The 12,772-nt window shown below is 38.3% G+C and overlaps 2 protein-coding genes across 3 annotated transcripts in view; one reads left to right on the top strand and one right to left on the bottom strand.

Annotated features, from left to right (window-relative positions):
• The window catches only part of EBF2 (EBF transcription factor 2), a 148,180-nt gene extending 135,778 nt beyond the window's left edge, over positions 1 to 12,402 (top strand). Inside the window, exon 16 of one of the 2 annotated variants that reach the window (XM_030035227.1) lies at positions 8,099 to 12,402. In XM_030035227.1, coding sequence (XP_029891087.1) covers positions 8,099 to 8,130 — 32 coding nt within the window. In that variant the 3' untranslated portion in view covers positions 8,131 to 12,402. The remainder of the gene's footprint in view (positions 1 to 8,098) is intronic. The other variant, XM_030035228.1, reaches the window with a different exon arrangement.
• The window catches only part of CDCA2 (cell division cycle associated 2), a 108,778-nt gene continuing 98,204 nt past the window's right edge, over positions 2,199 to 12,772 (bottom strand). Inside the window, exons 17-24 of the mRNA XM_041128391.1 lie at positions 10,567 to 10,685; positions 7,247 to 7,321; positions 5,661 to 5,735; positions 4,547 to 4,662; positions 4,212 to 4,454; positions 4,002 to 4,097; positions 3,576 to 3,683; positions 2,199 to 2,924 (exon numbers count right to left, since the gene is read on the bottom strand). The gene's annotated coding sequence lies outside the window, so the exon portion shown is untranslated. The remainder of the gene's footprint in view (positions 2,925 to 3,575; positions 3,684 to 4,001; positions 4,098 to 4,211; positions 4,455 to 4,546; positions 4,663 to 5,660; positions 5,736 to 7,246; positions 7,322 to 10,566; positions 10,686 to 12,772) is intronic.

Raw genomic sequence — 12,772 nt, 5'->3', positions numbered from 1 at the left:
AAGATAAGAATGGAAACCTGTACTAAATTCTTTCTTTTAACAGGCTGTGGGGGGGCATACGGCACATAAATATGCTCCAAGTCTCCATAAAAAAAGCCTTTATAGGGCCTGAGAAGTCATCTGGCTCCTTCAGACTTCACTAGAGATACCACAGAAAACACAACTCTGGGAATTCAGCCATGCCAAGAGCCAGTGGTAATTCTAAAATGAGCCCTACAAACCACACCTGTTGATTTGGATGCATTATAAATCCTTAGCTAGGCCACAGGGACTAACATAAACTGTGATTATTTTATATAATAAGGAAATTCTAAGTGTGTTGAACAAAAACAATTACATTTTTAAAAGCTAACTTACTTACAGAATTCTGAAACAGCTTCTTCCCCTGCCTCAATTACATGAAACTCTGTGCTTCTCTAAATCATCTTCTCCCCGTTAATGAAAGACATTGATCTACCCATGTCAATGCACAGGTGTGATGTTGACAGGGAATATAATTTCTTTTCCACTCTGTTTAAAGAAGATGAAAAGAAGAATTTGAAGCAATTTTTAAAACTATATGTATAGAGAGTTTTTTGGCCCAACAGTTGTTGCTATTTATCTAAACTGTTTAGAAATGGGTTTATCTTTGTTAATGGTTTGTATGATCATGGTGTCTAAAGTCATCATCCCTACCTGGTCTGCAGTTAAAGTTTTCCTTCTTTTTTTTTTTTTTTTTTTTTTTTTTTGGTGCAGGGGGGAGGAAGGGTGGTGTTCTTTCTATCAGCTGATTGATTATAGGAAACTGTTCCAAGGTAATGTAATTTTAAATGGATGTAGTTAAACATTTAACTAGGAAGGCCTATCAATTTAGGAATAGTTTGCTTGTTTAGCTTAAGCCAGTTGGACAGTGCTATAATCTAAAGACACATCAGTGCATTCAGAACAGATTTAAGTCTGCTTTAAAGTTAAACTTGTCTAACTAACTGCTATGTTGAAAAGGCCTAATTGTTAAGAAGTTACCTAAGGTAGTGCTAACCACAAATTGGTTCAGTAAGAAAATCACAAAGATTGTTTCTGGGAGACAGAAAAAGAACAGATTAAAAAACCACTGACTTCATATTTAAGTTAATACTTTTCCATAACCTACCATGTCTGTCGGGTCTGCCCAAGACTCTGCTTGTAAACAGGTGAATTACTAGAGACCATTTAGTGCCATTCATGCCATGTAGTGTTTGCAACCTATTTTATCCAATCTATAAAGTAGTAATCAGTAAGAGATTCTAAAAATGGAACTTTAATAGTAAAGTATAACATAAAATCTCAAAGCTAAAACCCCAGTCCTCACATCCATGCTTTTTTACTGACAAAAGTCCACTCCTGAGGTGTTCAGGATTAATCTGTCAGTTAAGGTTATGATTACGTACTGAAATAGCTTATGCATGCAGAGACTTTGGCATGGATAAACCGATACAAAAGTTATTAACCATATCCCTGTCTTTGTGGGATATCTCCTTGTACATCAACACCCTGATACATAAATATAGTAATATGCTACAACTGTTATTTAAATAAGTTTTCAACAGATACAGTACCTAGTACATCAGGACTTGTCAGTCAGACTGCAACAACAAGCAGCAACAGCTGTGACTCACGGCAAAGGCAGTAGTTGCTTCGCAGAGTCCAACACGTCTGCCCAAGGTTTGTTATGCCAGGTCTTTGTAACTATTTAACTATTTCAGCCATAGATGCAAATTCTTCTTTCCAACTGAAATATTTAAATTGATGCAAGCTGGGCAGCACATGCTTTGGAAAGGATCCAGAAACACACAGCCTGATATCCAAATTAACGTTCCCACAGTGCTGACAGACAGATGTGGCCAGAAAGTCAACAGGAGGGTCCCAAGGAGGCTTCTTGACCGGACTTACCGTGCTGCAGCAATGGGAGATTGTTAATCTCCTCTGCTATGCCATTGCCCTGTGCTATAAACTAAGAATAGATGTGCCGGTAATGTAATTTATTTATTTATTTATTTACTTACTTACTTATCAAATTAGGCATCAGTAAATACTGATGGAGATAGAATAGCAAAAGCACAGAGCAAGCAGTAAGTACATGCAGGCTCCTTCCCAAAGAACACCAGGCAAATGTTTTGACATTACCTCTCTATTTCCCCACCCATAATATGGGGAAAACATCTCCTCAATGGGGAATTTTGGAGCTTTAATGTAATGTTATGTTTGCAAGGTACGTTGGCTACATCTTTTGTTCAAAGGCAAAAGTTTGCTGGTGATACAGTCTCCATCCTATTTACTGCATCCTGTTGCAATGAGAATATCAGAAATACTACCAGCACCCCAGGGCATGCCACTCTACTTACAAGCAGCAATGAAAATCTAGAATATAGCTTCCACATATATTAACCACAGCAGTGTTTAAGCCTACATTAAAACCAGTCTAAACAGAAGGAGCTGTACAAACGTCATCCTCAGGTTAGCATTCCCATTATTCCAGGCAGTTTACTGTACCGCTGAAAATTTTTTTCCAAAAATGTATTTTGGGAGGCAAGTCTTGATGGTGCTTAAAAGCTGCTGGAGACAGTAGGACAGCTGGTAGAAAATATATTGTAACTCAAAAGTATTAGCTAAGCATGAAACTTGCATATCTATCTACTGGCTTTCAGCTTTGGGCTGCACAACACAGCCAAGACATGTGGAATACCCTCAGATAACCCCCTGTGCCATGTGTTCTTGCTTACCTCTTTCACCTGCCATCTGCTATATATTCTTACAATGTAACAGGACATGATAGGTAGAGAACAAGCAGCAATCCATACTGGACACTGCTCACTTCTATATGCTCTCCAAATTGAGAGCAGGTGATCCTGATCAGAACAATTGTGTGCTCCATTCATGTCATACGTCAAGGCAGTTTAAAAAAGGCCCTGGGAAGATATAATGTGACGTGACGCAACACGGCATGATAAGTACACAAATGCCTAATCAACTCATCTCAGATGGAAGGCAGCTGATGGGAGAAGCAAGCAAATTGGAAACTGCTGGAACAGCATGGACCGCTGACTGCCCAGATTACCTTTGGCCAGCTCAGCACATCTCAACATAAAAATGCAAGCTCAGTTACAAGGAATAGCAGGCAAGCCCCAGAAGGTCAGATGTTCCATTAACCATCAGGATCCTAGCCAATCCAAAAGGTATTGAAGTCTGATACCCTTAGGAACAGCCTCAATTTAGCAAAGGGGACATCTGCACTATTCCCTAAAAGAAATACAGGTGTTTGAGTTGAAGACCCTAATTATTAGTATCTTATCTTGACAAAGTTAGGGGTGTCAACAGCACTGGGGATTCCAGTCCCCTCGCATTAAAAGGCTGTATAAACAGGTAATGAGAAAAATAGTTGCTCTGAGAAGTGTCTAAGGGGTGAGATTCGGATGAAATGGCTGGCTCACACATTTACAAAGCAGTGGTTCCTGATTGTTACCAGTCCAGTGCCTGACCTGCTGTTCCATGTTGAAGCCTAGCTCCAGTCAACACTTAAAACGCAGCATTTTAAAATAACTCTTAACAGAGATTCTAACCAGGTAAAAATAACTGGGCCATTTCCATGCTAGAAATGTTCAGCACTATGCTTCTGTCCGAATCAGAATGATTCCAGAGCCTAGACAGTGATTTAAGTAAGCCAAAGCCTGCAAATGATATATACATGCTGTCAATATATATGAAAAATATCTGTCATCTGATTAAATTTGATATATTGGAAGGATCAAGTACATTTTTCTCCCCAGTTTACCGGCAGAGATGTAAGTGGCAAAGACTGCTTCAAAATAAAGAAAACCTTAAGAAATATTTAGAACTTCTTGCCAACACTTAACTAAAAGAAAATATCTCCTGTTACTATTAATTACTTTTCTTTCATTTGATGGGATGTTAATTTTAGTAGCTCATCATATGTCACAGCTCATCTGGAAGAGACAAAAACACTGCTTACTTATAAAGTATCTTACCTGTCTGTGGTTAGACGATCACAAAATGGATGAATAAAAATCTTCCATCTAAATACAGAAAGATTTCTGGAGAAAAAAAAAAGAAGTGTTAGTTTCCTATGGAGGAAAAAAGAAAAAGAAATTCTTTAGGAAAAACTTGAAGCTTTTGGCTATTTTTTAGTGTCTTAGTTGGAACCACCCTTCACAGAAGCTGTAATTTAGTTCACTTACATTCTAGTATAAAAGATGATGGTGCCCTTCATGCAAGCCACTGATGTCTTCTGCTAAATGAAAGCCAGCTGTGTTTTCCTTTGAAAATCCTTTCTTTTCTTTAGTTACATAATAATAAATGATAGATAATAAATAGGTGTATTGTGTTTTACAAACATCTCCATGGTTTTAATATTGAAAGTAAAAATGCACATTTTCTAGTAGTAGCCATGCGGAGAGTCAGAGATATCAATAAGGTGAAGCCTGCAGGTAGAAGTTGCACCTTTTATTAGGCCAAATTACACAAAGCTAGCTCTGCTACGAACAGCTCGGTGGCTTGTGATGTGCAACCCTACCTTTCTATACAGGACAGCTCCTGCATAGAGATGTTTCTGGCATTGGAGGGTAGGAACATTCATTTAAGACGCGCAGAGTAGCACTACTGGAGCACTTTGTTCACCTCTTTGAAGAGCTGTGGAACTGTAAGATTGGAGTTTGCTGGAAACTTAGTGGCAAAAGAGGAAAACCAGATGACAGCACAAGACATTTTACATGACAATAATTGAAAATGCTCAACACCTGTCTTCTCTAGAAAGCATAGTTTTTAAACTGGGTCATAATTTAGACACCAACAAAGCACCTGAGATACCTGAAGAACTAGATCAGTGTGTGTGCACACACGTGTACATTTATACAGCACTAAGCCCCTTCCCAGTTCTTACCAAATGGCTGTTTGAATTGCAGAGAGTTCTTTTCCACTACAAAGCAAGACCGTGTATTCAGGGGCCACTTGTATACACTAGGCTTATGATCATTATTAATTACTCCCATTAAAGGTGCCTATCACCATAGCATCTGGGTACTATCCATGTTTGATTATTTATTTATAAAAAAATTCTCCAACCTTGTGACAATTTTAATCAAGTGTTTCAGTTGATAATTGCAAGCTGTCAAGGTTAATACAATAAGGCTCATCTCTAATTCTTTTTCCATTTCCCTCCAAGAAAAAAAAAAAAGACCCTCTGGGATAATGACTGTGGTTTCTATATTCCCAACTCATCAGGGAGTGTCCTGCATTGAACCACCTTTATTGAAAAGTTACATCGATTCAATATATAGTAATACAGGCAAAAATAATTACAGCTTTGCTAGCAGTGTAAGACCTTAATCCAAACCTCACAAACATTCAATAAAAAGCGATACAGGCTGGGAATAGGCTTTTGACAGTGCAGCCCCAAAGGGGAGTGGAGGTGGGGTGGAAATGGACAGACGAGGGTATGTAAAAAGAGAGAGAACCACAGCGTAAAGCCGTTTAGATGAGCTGTGGAAAAACAGGTGAGAATTCTGGCCAGTATTCCTCAACCTGCTTGTTCTTTGTTGCAGAAGGAGGTGAAGTTGCAACATTAGGATGAAATGCCAGTGAAACAATTAGGCTTTGCTTGAGCTTTCTATGTTATATTATAGTTTTACCTGAATTTGTCCACTGGCAGGTTCCATCCTAACAGCTCTGAGGAGTATCTCTGCTCTGGAGCACGCATTTACAACCTGGAATGACAAAACAGACTTGGGGTCAGCGTGTGGCAGGGGGAGTGAAAGTAAGGAGAGGAAGGCAGGGACTTGCTACTTGCTCAGGAGGGGAGGAAAGGAGGCAAAAGAGGGATCACCAGAACCCCTGGGTTAGTAACATACTCCTGATTGCAGATGGCAGTTTTGCTGTTGCTGGATAATATAATATCTTTCTTTAATTATACACTACAAATGTACTTCCTCTTAAATTTAAGGAACTTCCCAAAATGCCGCATCTACAAGTATTCTTAAAATATTTTTGAAGAGATATGGCAGAAACTCAGGCTTGGTCTTTGCTTTGATCTGCTGGAAGAAGTTTTCCTTGATTAAAAAAAATGAAAATAACATTGATAACAATAGTATCAGAAAAAACATTTATGCCAATATGGCCTATGCCCCTTGGGAACAGAGTTTAAACTACACTGACAACAGACCCTTCATGTCTCAAATTAAACCATGCTAGCTATACCAGAGTCTGCTGCCTCTGCACAGACAATCTAAACAGTCACAGACAGACTCTGACTCTGGCTACGCTGGGAGAAAAGATTACCGCAGGTACGGACCGGCCAGGCACCGTCTGTGTAAGTGTTCCTTTATTTGCTTCAGGCAAAAGACCCAGCCAGGTTACCTTAGACAAACAATTTAAATTCTTTGAGCTAACCTGGATGATTTTGCCTGAAGCAGATTAGGAACTGCTCACACAGACTGCTCCATTGGGATACCTGTGGGACGGTGGCGAGCAGCTGAGGGCACGCACTAACCTCTTCTACAGCCCAGCAGAATCTGGAGGAGGGCATCAATCCGAGACTGAAATCAAGTTTTCTTTTCTAGAGGACAGAAGGGCAGGCATGTGCTTAATACGCAGGGAGAAGGCTCTCCAGTGTCAGGCTGGGACACTATCATTAAGATCATTTTTTGGTTTTGGGCGGGAGGAGAAGGAAAGGAGCAGCCTCCCTAGTGTTATCAGAAAATCTCTCTTCTAATGCACCCCCCTCCCCCTCAAAAACAGGCATACAAATACTTACCTACTTTATTTACGGTTATGTAAATTGCCTGTTTGAAAAATAATAGCAAATTCCTAAGCAATTAAAAAAAGCAGATATTTGACTTAAGGCTGTTCGGTTTCACTTTCTCTTTCAGCTATCTGCCAAAATTGGCAGGGACTTCTAGCCCTAGTCAGTTACAAAATATGAAAATATTTATTTTCCTATTGTATTAAATCATAGACCATATCCACAGTTGTTTAAAATCAACACAGCTCCAATAAAAGAGTCATGTTAGCTGATGATCTTGCCCTAAGCATTTTTTTAAACACTATGAACGTAAGGGTGAAATTAATTCTCAGAGGACAGGGCTTTAAACACATGAATAATCCCACAAATTTCAGTGAACATAAATCTTTGCAGGATTAGGACCTTGCACTGCACTGAGGCCCCTTTGAAAATATGACTCACTCATTTGTTATATAAATACATATAAACTTAACTTACCCCTCAAAACCTTTGGGAACAGCACCAGTTCCAGGCAGCTTCAAATGTTGCTGTTGTCAGTTATGAAGAATATAGCTGCAATTAAAGGCAGTGAGAGTGACTAATAAATAATTTACATAAGCCCAGTGTTCTGGGAATGTGCCAGGTAAGACTACAGTGATTCAGACATACGGGGTAAACCAAGCGAGAAAGAGAGGCTGGTCCCTTACTTCCACTGAAACTAAATTAGCAAACCCTAGCTCTGGTCATTGTCCAGTGAATGGGGACTTGCAAGTCTCTGGCTAGGTCCCGTAAGCAGCGCATGGGCGAATCCCCATTTGCTTTCACATCTTTCCTCGCTCACAGCATAACCCATTCTGCAAGCAAATGACCAGGCTGAGCGGGAAGCAGAAGACAACCCTGCTCGATTCTGGTTTTCAAGAATGATTTTGAGTGTTCAACTTGAGAAAGGATGAGAAGTCTGAATTTTTGGGGGACAGTTCTGAGCAATGTCCATATCCAAGGACATCTCTCAGGAGATAAGCACCCAAAAATGGTTAGGCGTTTCTGAAAATTCATGTACTGACACTTGAATTAATCCTCTATCTCCTTTATCCATTTAAGAACCACAATGGGCCTTGGCTTTTGGTGAATTTACTATGAAATAGCACATTGTCCATTGTCATTGTCAGTCTCACCATTTTAGTTCTCACTAAAGCATAAAAACATTAAAAGAAACTGAAGGTCTAGTTTAACCTGCAAATAAGGCCATTGCTGCATTACATGACTGCTCACGAAAGGGTGAAGGGCTCAAATATATTTTGTTCCATAAAAATTTGCCAGAATTTCATCTTTGTCAATTTTCTTTTTCAGCCATGACTGGTCTTGTCGTTCCCCCGATGTAAGGAAGAGGCAGCTTTGCTCCTCTCCCTCTTCCCTTTTTTCCTCTTTTTTTCATTTTTCTTTTACAGCACAAAACTACTTATTGTGATGGACCACTAAAAAGAAAAAAATAGCACTACAAGCTCTTTTTTGGGGGAAAGCCAGGCCCAGGAAAAAAAATAAAGGAACATTTTTTATGGATTGGACAAGATAGAAGTCTGCATCTTTTACCTGTTTCATATTTCTGACACAACCACGTCAACTCCTAAAACATTGTGAATGAAGAATCAGCCAAGAGCCAGGACGAACAACAGTTGGCAGAATGGAATCAGAAATGCAAAGTCTTTCTTGAAAGACATGAAACCTTCCTAAGATTTGTAAAATATTAAAAGGAGAAAGAAATTGGCAAAATGATTCAAGCTTGATATTTTGGATACAATTTGTTTTACTTTGTAGGGGAAAAAAGTTGAAGTTTCTATTTTCTATGGAGCCTTTCAGATATCGATTTAGTTTATGCAGAAAAAAAATTCAACAAAACAGGGTACCAGCATGAAAGAATTTCTAGGACAAACTGACATGAATGATGGAACTTTGGTGTATGTGTGTATTTGCTTATAGTTTAACCTCTTTAAAAAATGTAAGATGTTTTACAATTATTTAAATAAATAAACTTGTAACTTATTGTATGTAGAGGTAGAAATTAAACCCTTTTTTGGATTTTTTCCTCCAGTTGTACAATGAAGAAAAATGATGCAAAAATGTAGTGATAAGTTTGAGATATATTATGACTGCTGCAATTGCTCCTCACTTCTTCCCTCTTACTGAATTCATGTGCAAGGATGTATAGGATTCTTTCTGATTAGCAAAATCATCAGAAACTTTTACATACGTTGTGGTATACAGGTCACTAATTCACGTAAGAATTTTCATCTTCCTCAACTTTCCCCCTTCCATTTTTTGTTTCAATTAAAATATTCAGGTACTAAGATTAACTGGTAAGTTTCAAAGACCCTACTGGCAAATGAGTGGCACTTAGGGATTTGAACGAATTGGATTTTTCATGAGGTACTGAGTTTATTTTATAGATTCAATGTATGAAATAGGAGGGAAAGGGTCCTCCAACATATTGTTTTTCCATGTAGTTAGAACACCTTAAGTTCAGTTATACTTCATATTAAGGGTGCATTTATAAAGGGTAAATATGTATTTGAATAATTTATGCACTTTTATTCTGAGTCATTAAAAATGGTAAGTATTTTCCATTTATATATTGAAGTTCATAGAAGTAATCAATTGCTTTGAATTTTTCTGCATTTTAGTGTAAAAAAAGTTTAGTTCTCCTTTGCATCTCCTCTCCTAAAATTGGAAGGTGAGAACAAGTCTGATAAAAAAAATCATCAGTTATGTGACTAAACCAGAGACCACTCAAAAGAATTTGACTGTTGGAAAGCCATTTTTAGAGGAAAAAAAAATCAGCTACACTACTTACACCCCACTAAAATACACACAATTCATAGCTGCATGAATAGTTGTTCCTACGGTAACATCGTTATGTGAATAAATAAACCCTTAATATATGGCCCCTGAAACTGTACTTGTCCATTTGCCCAGTAGTTTTATCGATGGGTAAGTAAAATAGTGTTCTTGGTAATCCTTATATATGATAGATGTTCAATGCAGTACTGGACTCGGGATGGTGAACAACTGTGACAACTTGCATGGCTGAGGTAATTTGGAGCTCATTTGGATTAGTAATAGACTAGAAAGCCTCTATCTAGATCCATGGTTCAAATCCAGCTGCAATGATTAGTGACTAAGAGGCTCGGTGGTGTGTGTGGTGTATGACTTGAGAGACCCTCACCTAATGGACAGGCTTTTGGCATAGGAGCGCGTTTTGCAAACATGTAAAATCATTCCCTTTGATAGCCCAGTGCAGGAAAGCTGACTGCCTGTGAGCCTACTGCTGGTGCAGACTGCGTGAGAGCAGGTCCTCCCTCAAGGTCAGTTTTCAGTGTAGCATACAGTTCAGCTTAGGAGAGAAACGTATTTAGTGAACCTGGAGATTTACAGGATGCGTTTCTTAACCAGAACACAGCACGGCAGAGAAGCCAGGGGACTGGAAAGACAATGAAACTGGGCTACTCCTGTCATTCCTCAAGATGATGCACTTGTTGGGAAGCTGCTTTGTACTTACTACTCCTGGTTTTGGTAGGGGCTTCATTAGGTGCATTTCCAATGCTATTGGGTTCAGTTTTTAAAAGGTGGAGGGGGTTTACTGTCTTCTAACAGTCAAGGCCAAATTTATCTTATAGGCAAAAATGGCAATTAGAAGCAACTTTAAAGAGAGATTTGGTGAGAATAATGTGTTTTTAAGAAGCATCAATATAGTGAGTCAGTGTCTTACGGTCAGGTTACTAGAAGTGTCTACTTTCCAGAAAAGATGAAATAAAATAACTCACTGTTAATTATGGTTGCAAGTTCATTGACACCACAGGTTCTCTGCACGCCCTTCATGCCATCAAAGAAGTAGCAATCACTGGAGGTCAGCGAGGCAACAAGCCTTGAAGCCAAGGGATCTCTGAAATAGGAAAGAATCACAGGTGTTAGGAAGTCTGGAGTTGTAACTGTGTTCTGCTGTACGTTCACCTTTGATAACACAACAGGGCACACTGTCTAAACCTCATCATTGATATTCAGAACAAAACCCCAAAAAATAATTATTTCATATATTCATAGGTACCAGCAGGCTGAGAGTGGGAGGTCCAAATTCATGTTTGGAATTCTGCATGCATACAGGAAAAAAATAGATTAAGGATTATTAGAGTTGGGATTAAGACTTCCATAAATTTCAGTGAATACTACACTGAGTCCTACATTTCAAAAAAATACCTTGATGGACCAGGCTCATTTCTGATACATCATCTACCTTCCCCCATTTTGACCTACTAAAAAACCCCAAACAGTTCCAAAGCATAAAGATGGTGGATTTTTTTTCCTCCACCCTTCTCTGTAGAGGCTACTTTTAAAATTCTATCATCTCTGCTTAGACTCAAAATTCTATGCCCAGCAAATATTCCAGATAAATAGGAATTTCTAGACCACATGCTGAAGAGCAGCAGCTTGCTACCTTAATTCCTCTCACATTTTTTACAAATAAGCTTTTCATTACAAAAATCTTAGTCAGGAAGGTTTCCAATAAAAAACCTGAAACAGTTCATGGAAAAAGCTATTCTGTTAATTGTCCACTCTTCTTTTTTTATTATTGCTTAGTCAGCATAGGCACATAAAAAAGATCACTGAAGTCTCGGGAAGATTCAGGGGAAAAAAAAATGGCAGGCTGGCTAAAAAAAAGGAAAGGTTCTGAAACGTTCAACATTCCTTTCACCCTTCAGTTATTTTTATTAGCTCCATCCAGTTGCTCAAGTGGGAGAGCCATGAGTCCAAATGAAAAAAAAAGAGAACCTCCCTAGAAAGCTACTTCAAGTACTTACGGGAAGAGAAACAAGTGTAGCTGCCTATGTTGATGTAAACATGGAAAATGACTACTTCTGGTTTGATTTGAGCCAAACAAATGAAAAAATTAAACATGGGAATGGTTTAGAACATGGATTTTGGTCATGCACGGAAATCATCGTACTCAAGATGAGTGTAGAACTTACTGGTAGCTTTACAAAGAAAAATGTGTGTAAATAAATACAATCAGAAATCCTTGACCATGAAAGAAGGACTTTGGCAGTGGCAAAGCACCCAGCAAAAAGGAAAAGTAATGTAAAAATTTATGTGTGAGGATTTTTTCAGTGTAATAAGCAAATCTGTCCTCTTTTAGTTATTGCTGTTTACTATTCCCTAACAGCTTTCCTTTTTGCCACTAGAAAGATGAAAGTGTTGCGATAGGTAACTACAAATTTTATCATAACTTTGAAAGAGTATGTTTTATTTCATTATTTATCTTGGTATAGCATCTTACTCTCCCTATTTCTTTGCACACTTCCAATATGCATGGTTTTTAAAGACCGTTTTCTCCCTTCTGTAAATTAAGGCCTCATTTCTCCCTACTGTATAGTTTTGGGGTTCGTTTGGGGTTGGCTGGTTGTTTTTTTGGTTTTTTGCTTTGTCAGTTATATACGGTATGAAGTTGCTATGCACAGAGCTTTTGTAAAGATAGCTTTTTTGTTTACTGTTTTTAATGGTCCTACTTATGGAAGACTATCTTGTTTGTAAAATGAATATGTCTACTTCAGTTTTAAACTTTAAATTATCCTAACAAAAAATAAAATTTTTGTACTGTAAACAAGGGGGGGAATTATCTTAATTTCAGAGTATTCCATATGCTTTATTCTTTATCATCACTATGGGTCACTCAAGGTACTGTTACAGCAATAACACTTTTAAGAAAGGGTAATCATATGCTACGTGACAGTTTTTCAAATTAAGCCTTCATGCTTGTCTGTAAGATGTCAACCCACAATTTGGTAGAGCCAGACCGAGATTATGCCAGTCACAATGTAAGAGAGTAACGGTCTCTTCTGACCATTCCTTTATTACAGCTGATTAACAAAGCAGACAACACCTTGTGAGAGTTTAGTCCTTTGGGGGAAGGAAAGGAGTCAAAAGGTAGGATAGCAGTAGTTTCCTTTTTGGAAACCTCCCCTTTTTGTTAGTAGC

The sequence above is a fragment of the Aquila chrysaetos genome, chromosome 13, assembly GCF_900496995.4.
Source record: "Aquila chrysaetos chrysaetos chromosome 13, bAquChr1.4, whole genome shotgun sequence".
NCBI lineage: Eukaryota > Metazoa > Chordata > Aves > Accipitriformes > Accipitridae > Aquila > Aquila chrysaetos.
This window is presented reverse-complemented; position numbering and strand designations above follow the sequence as displayed.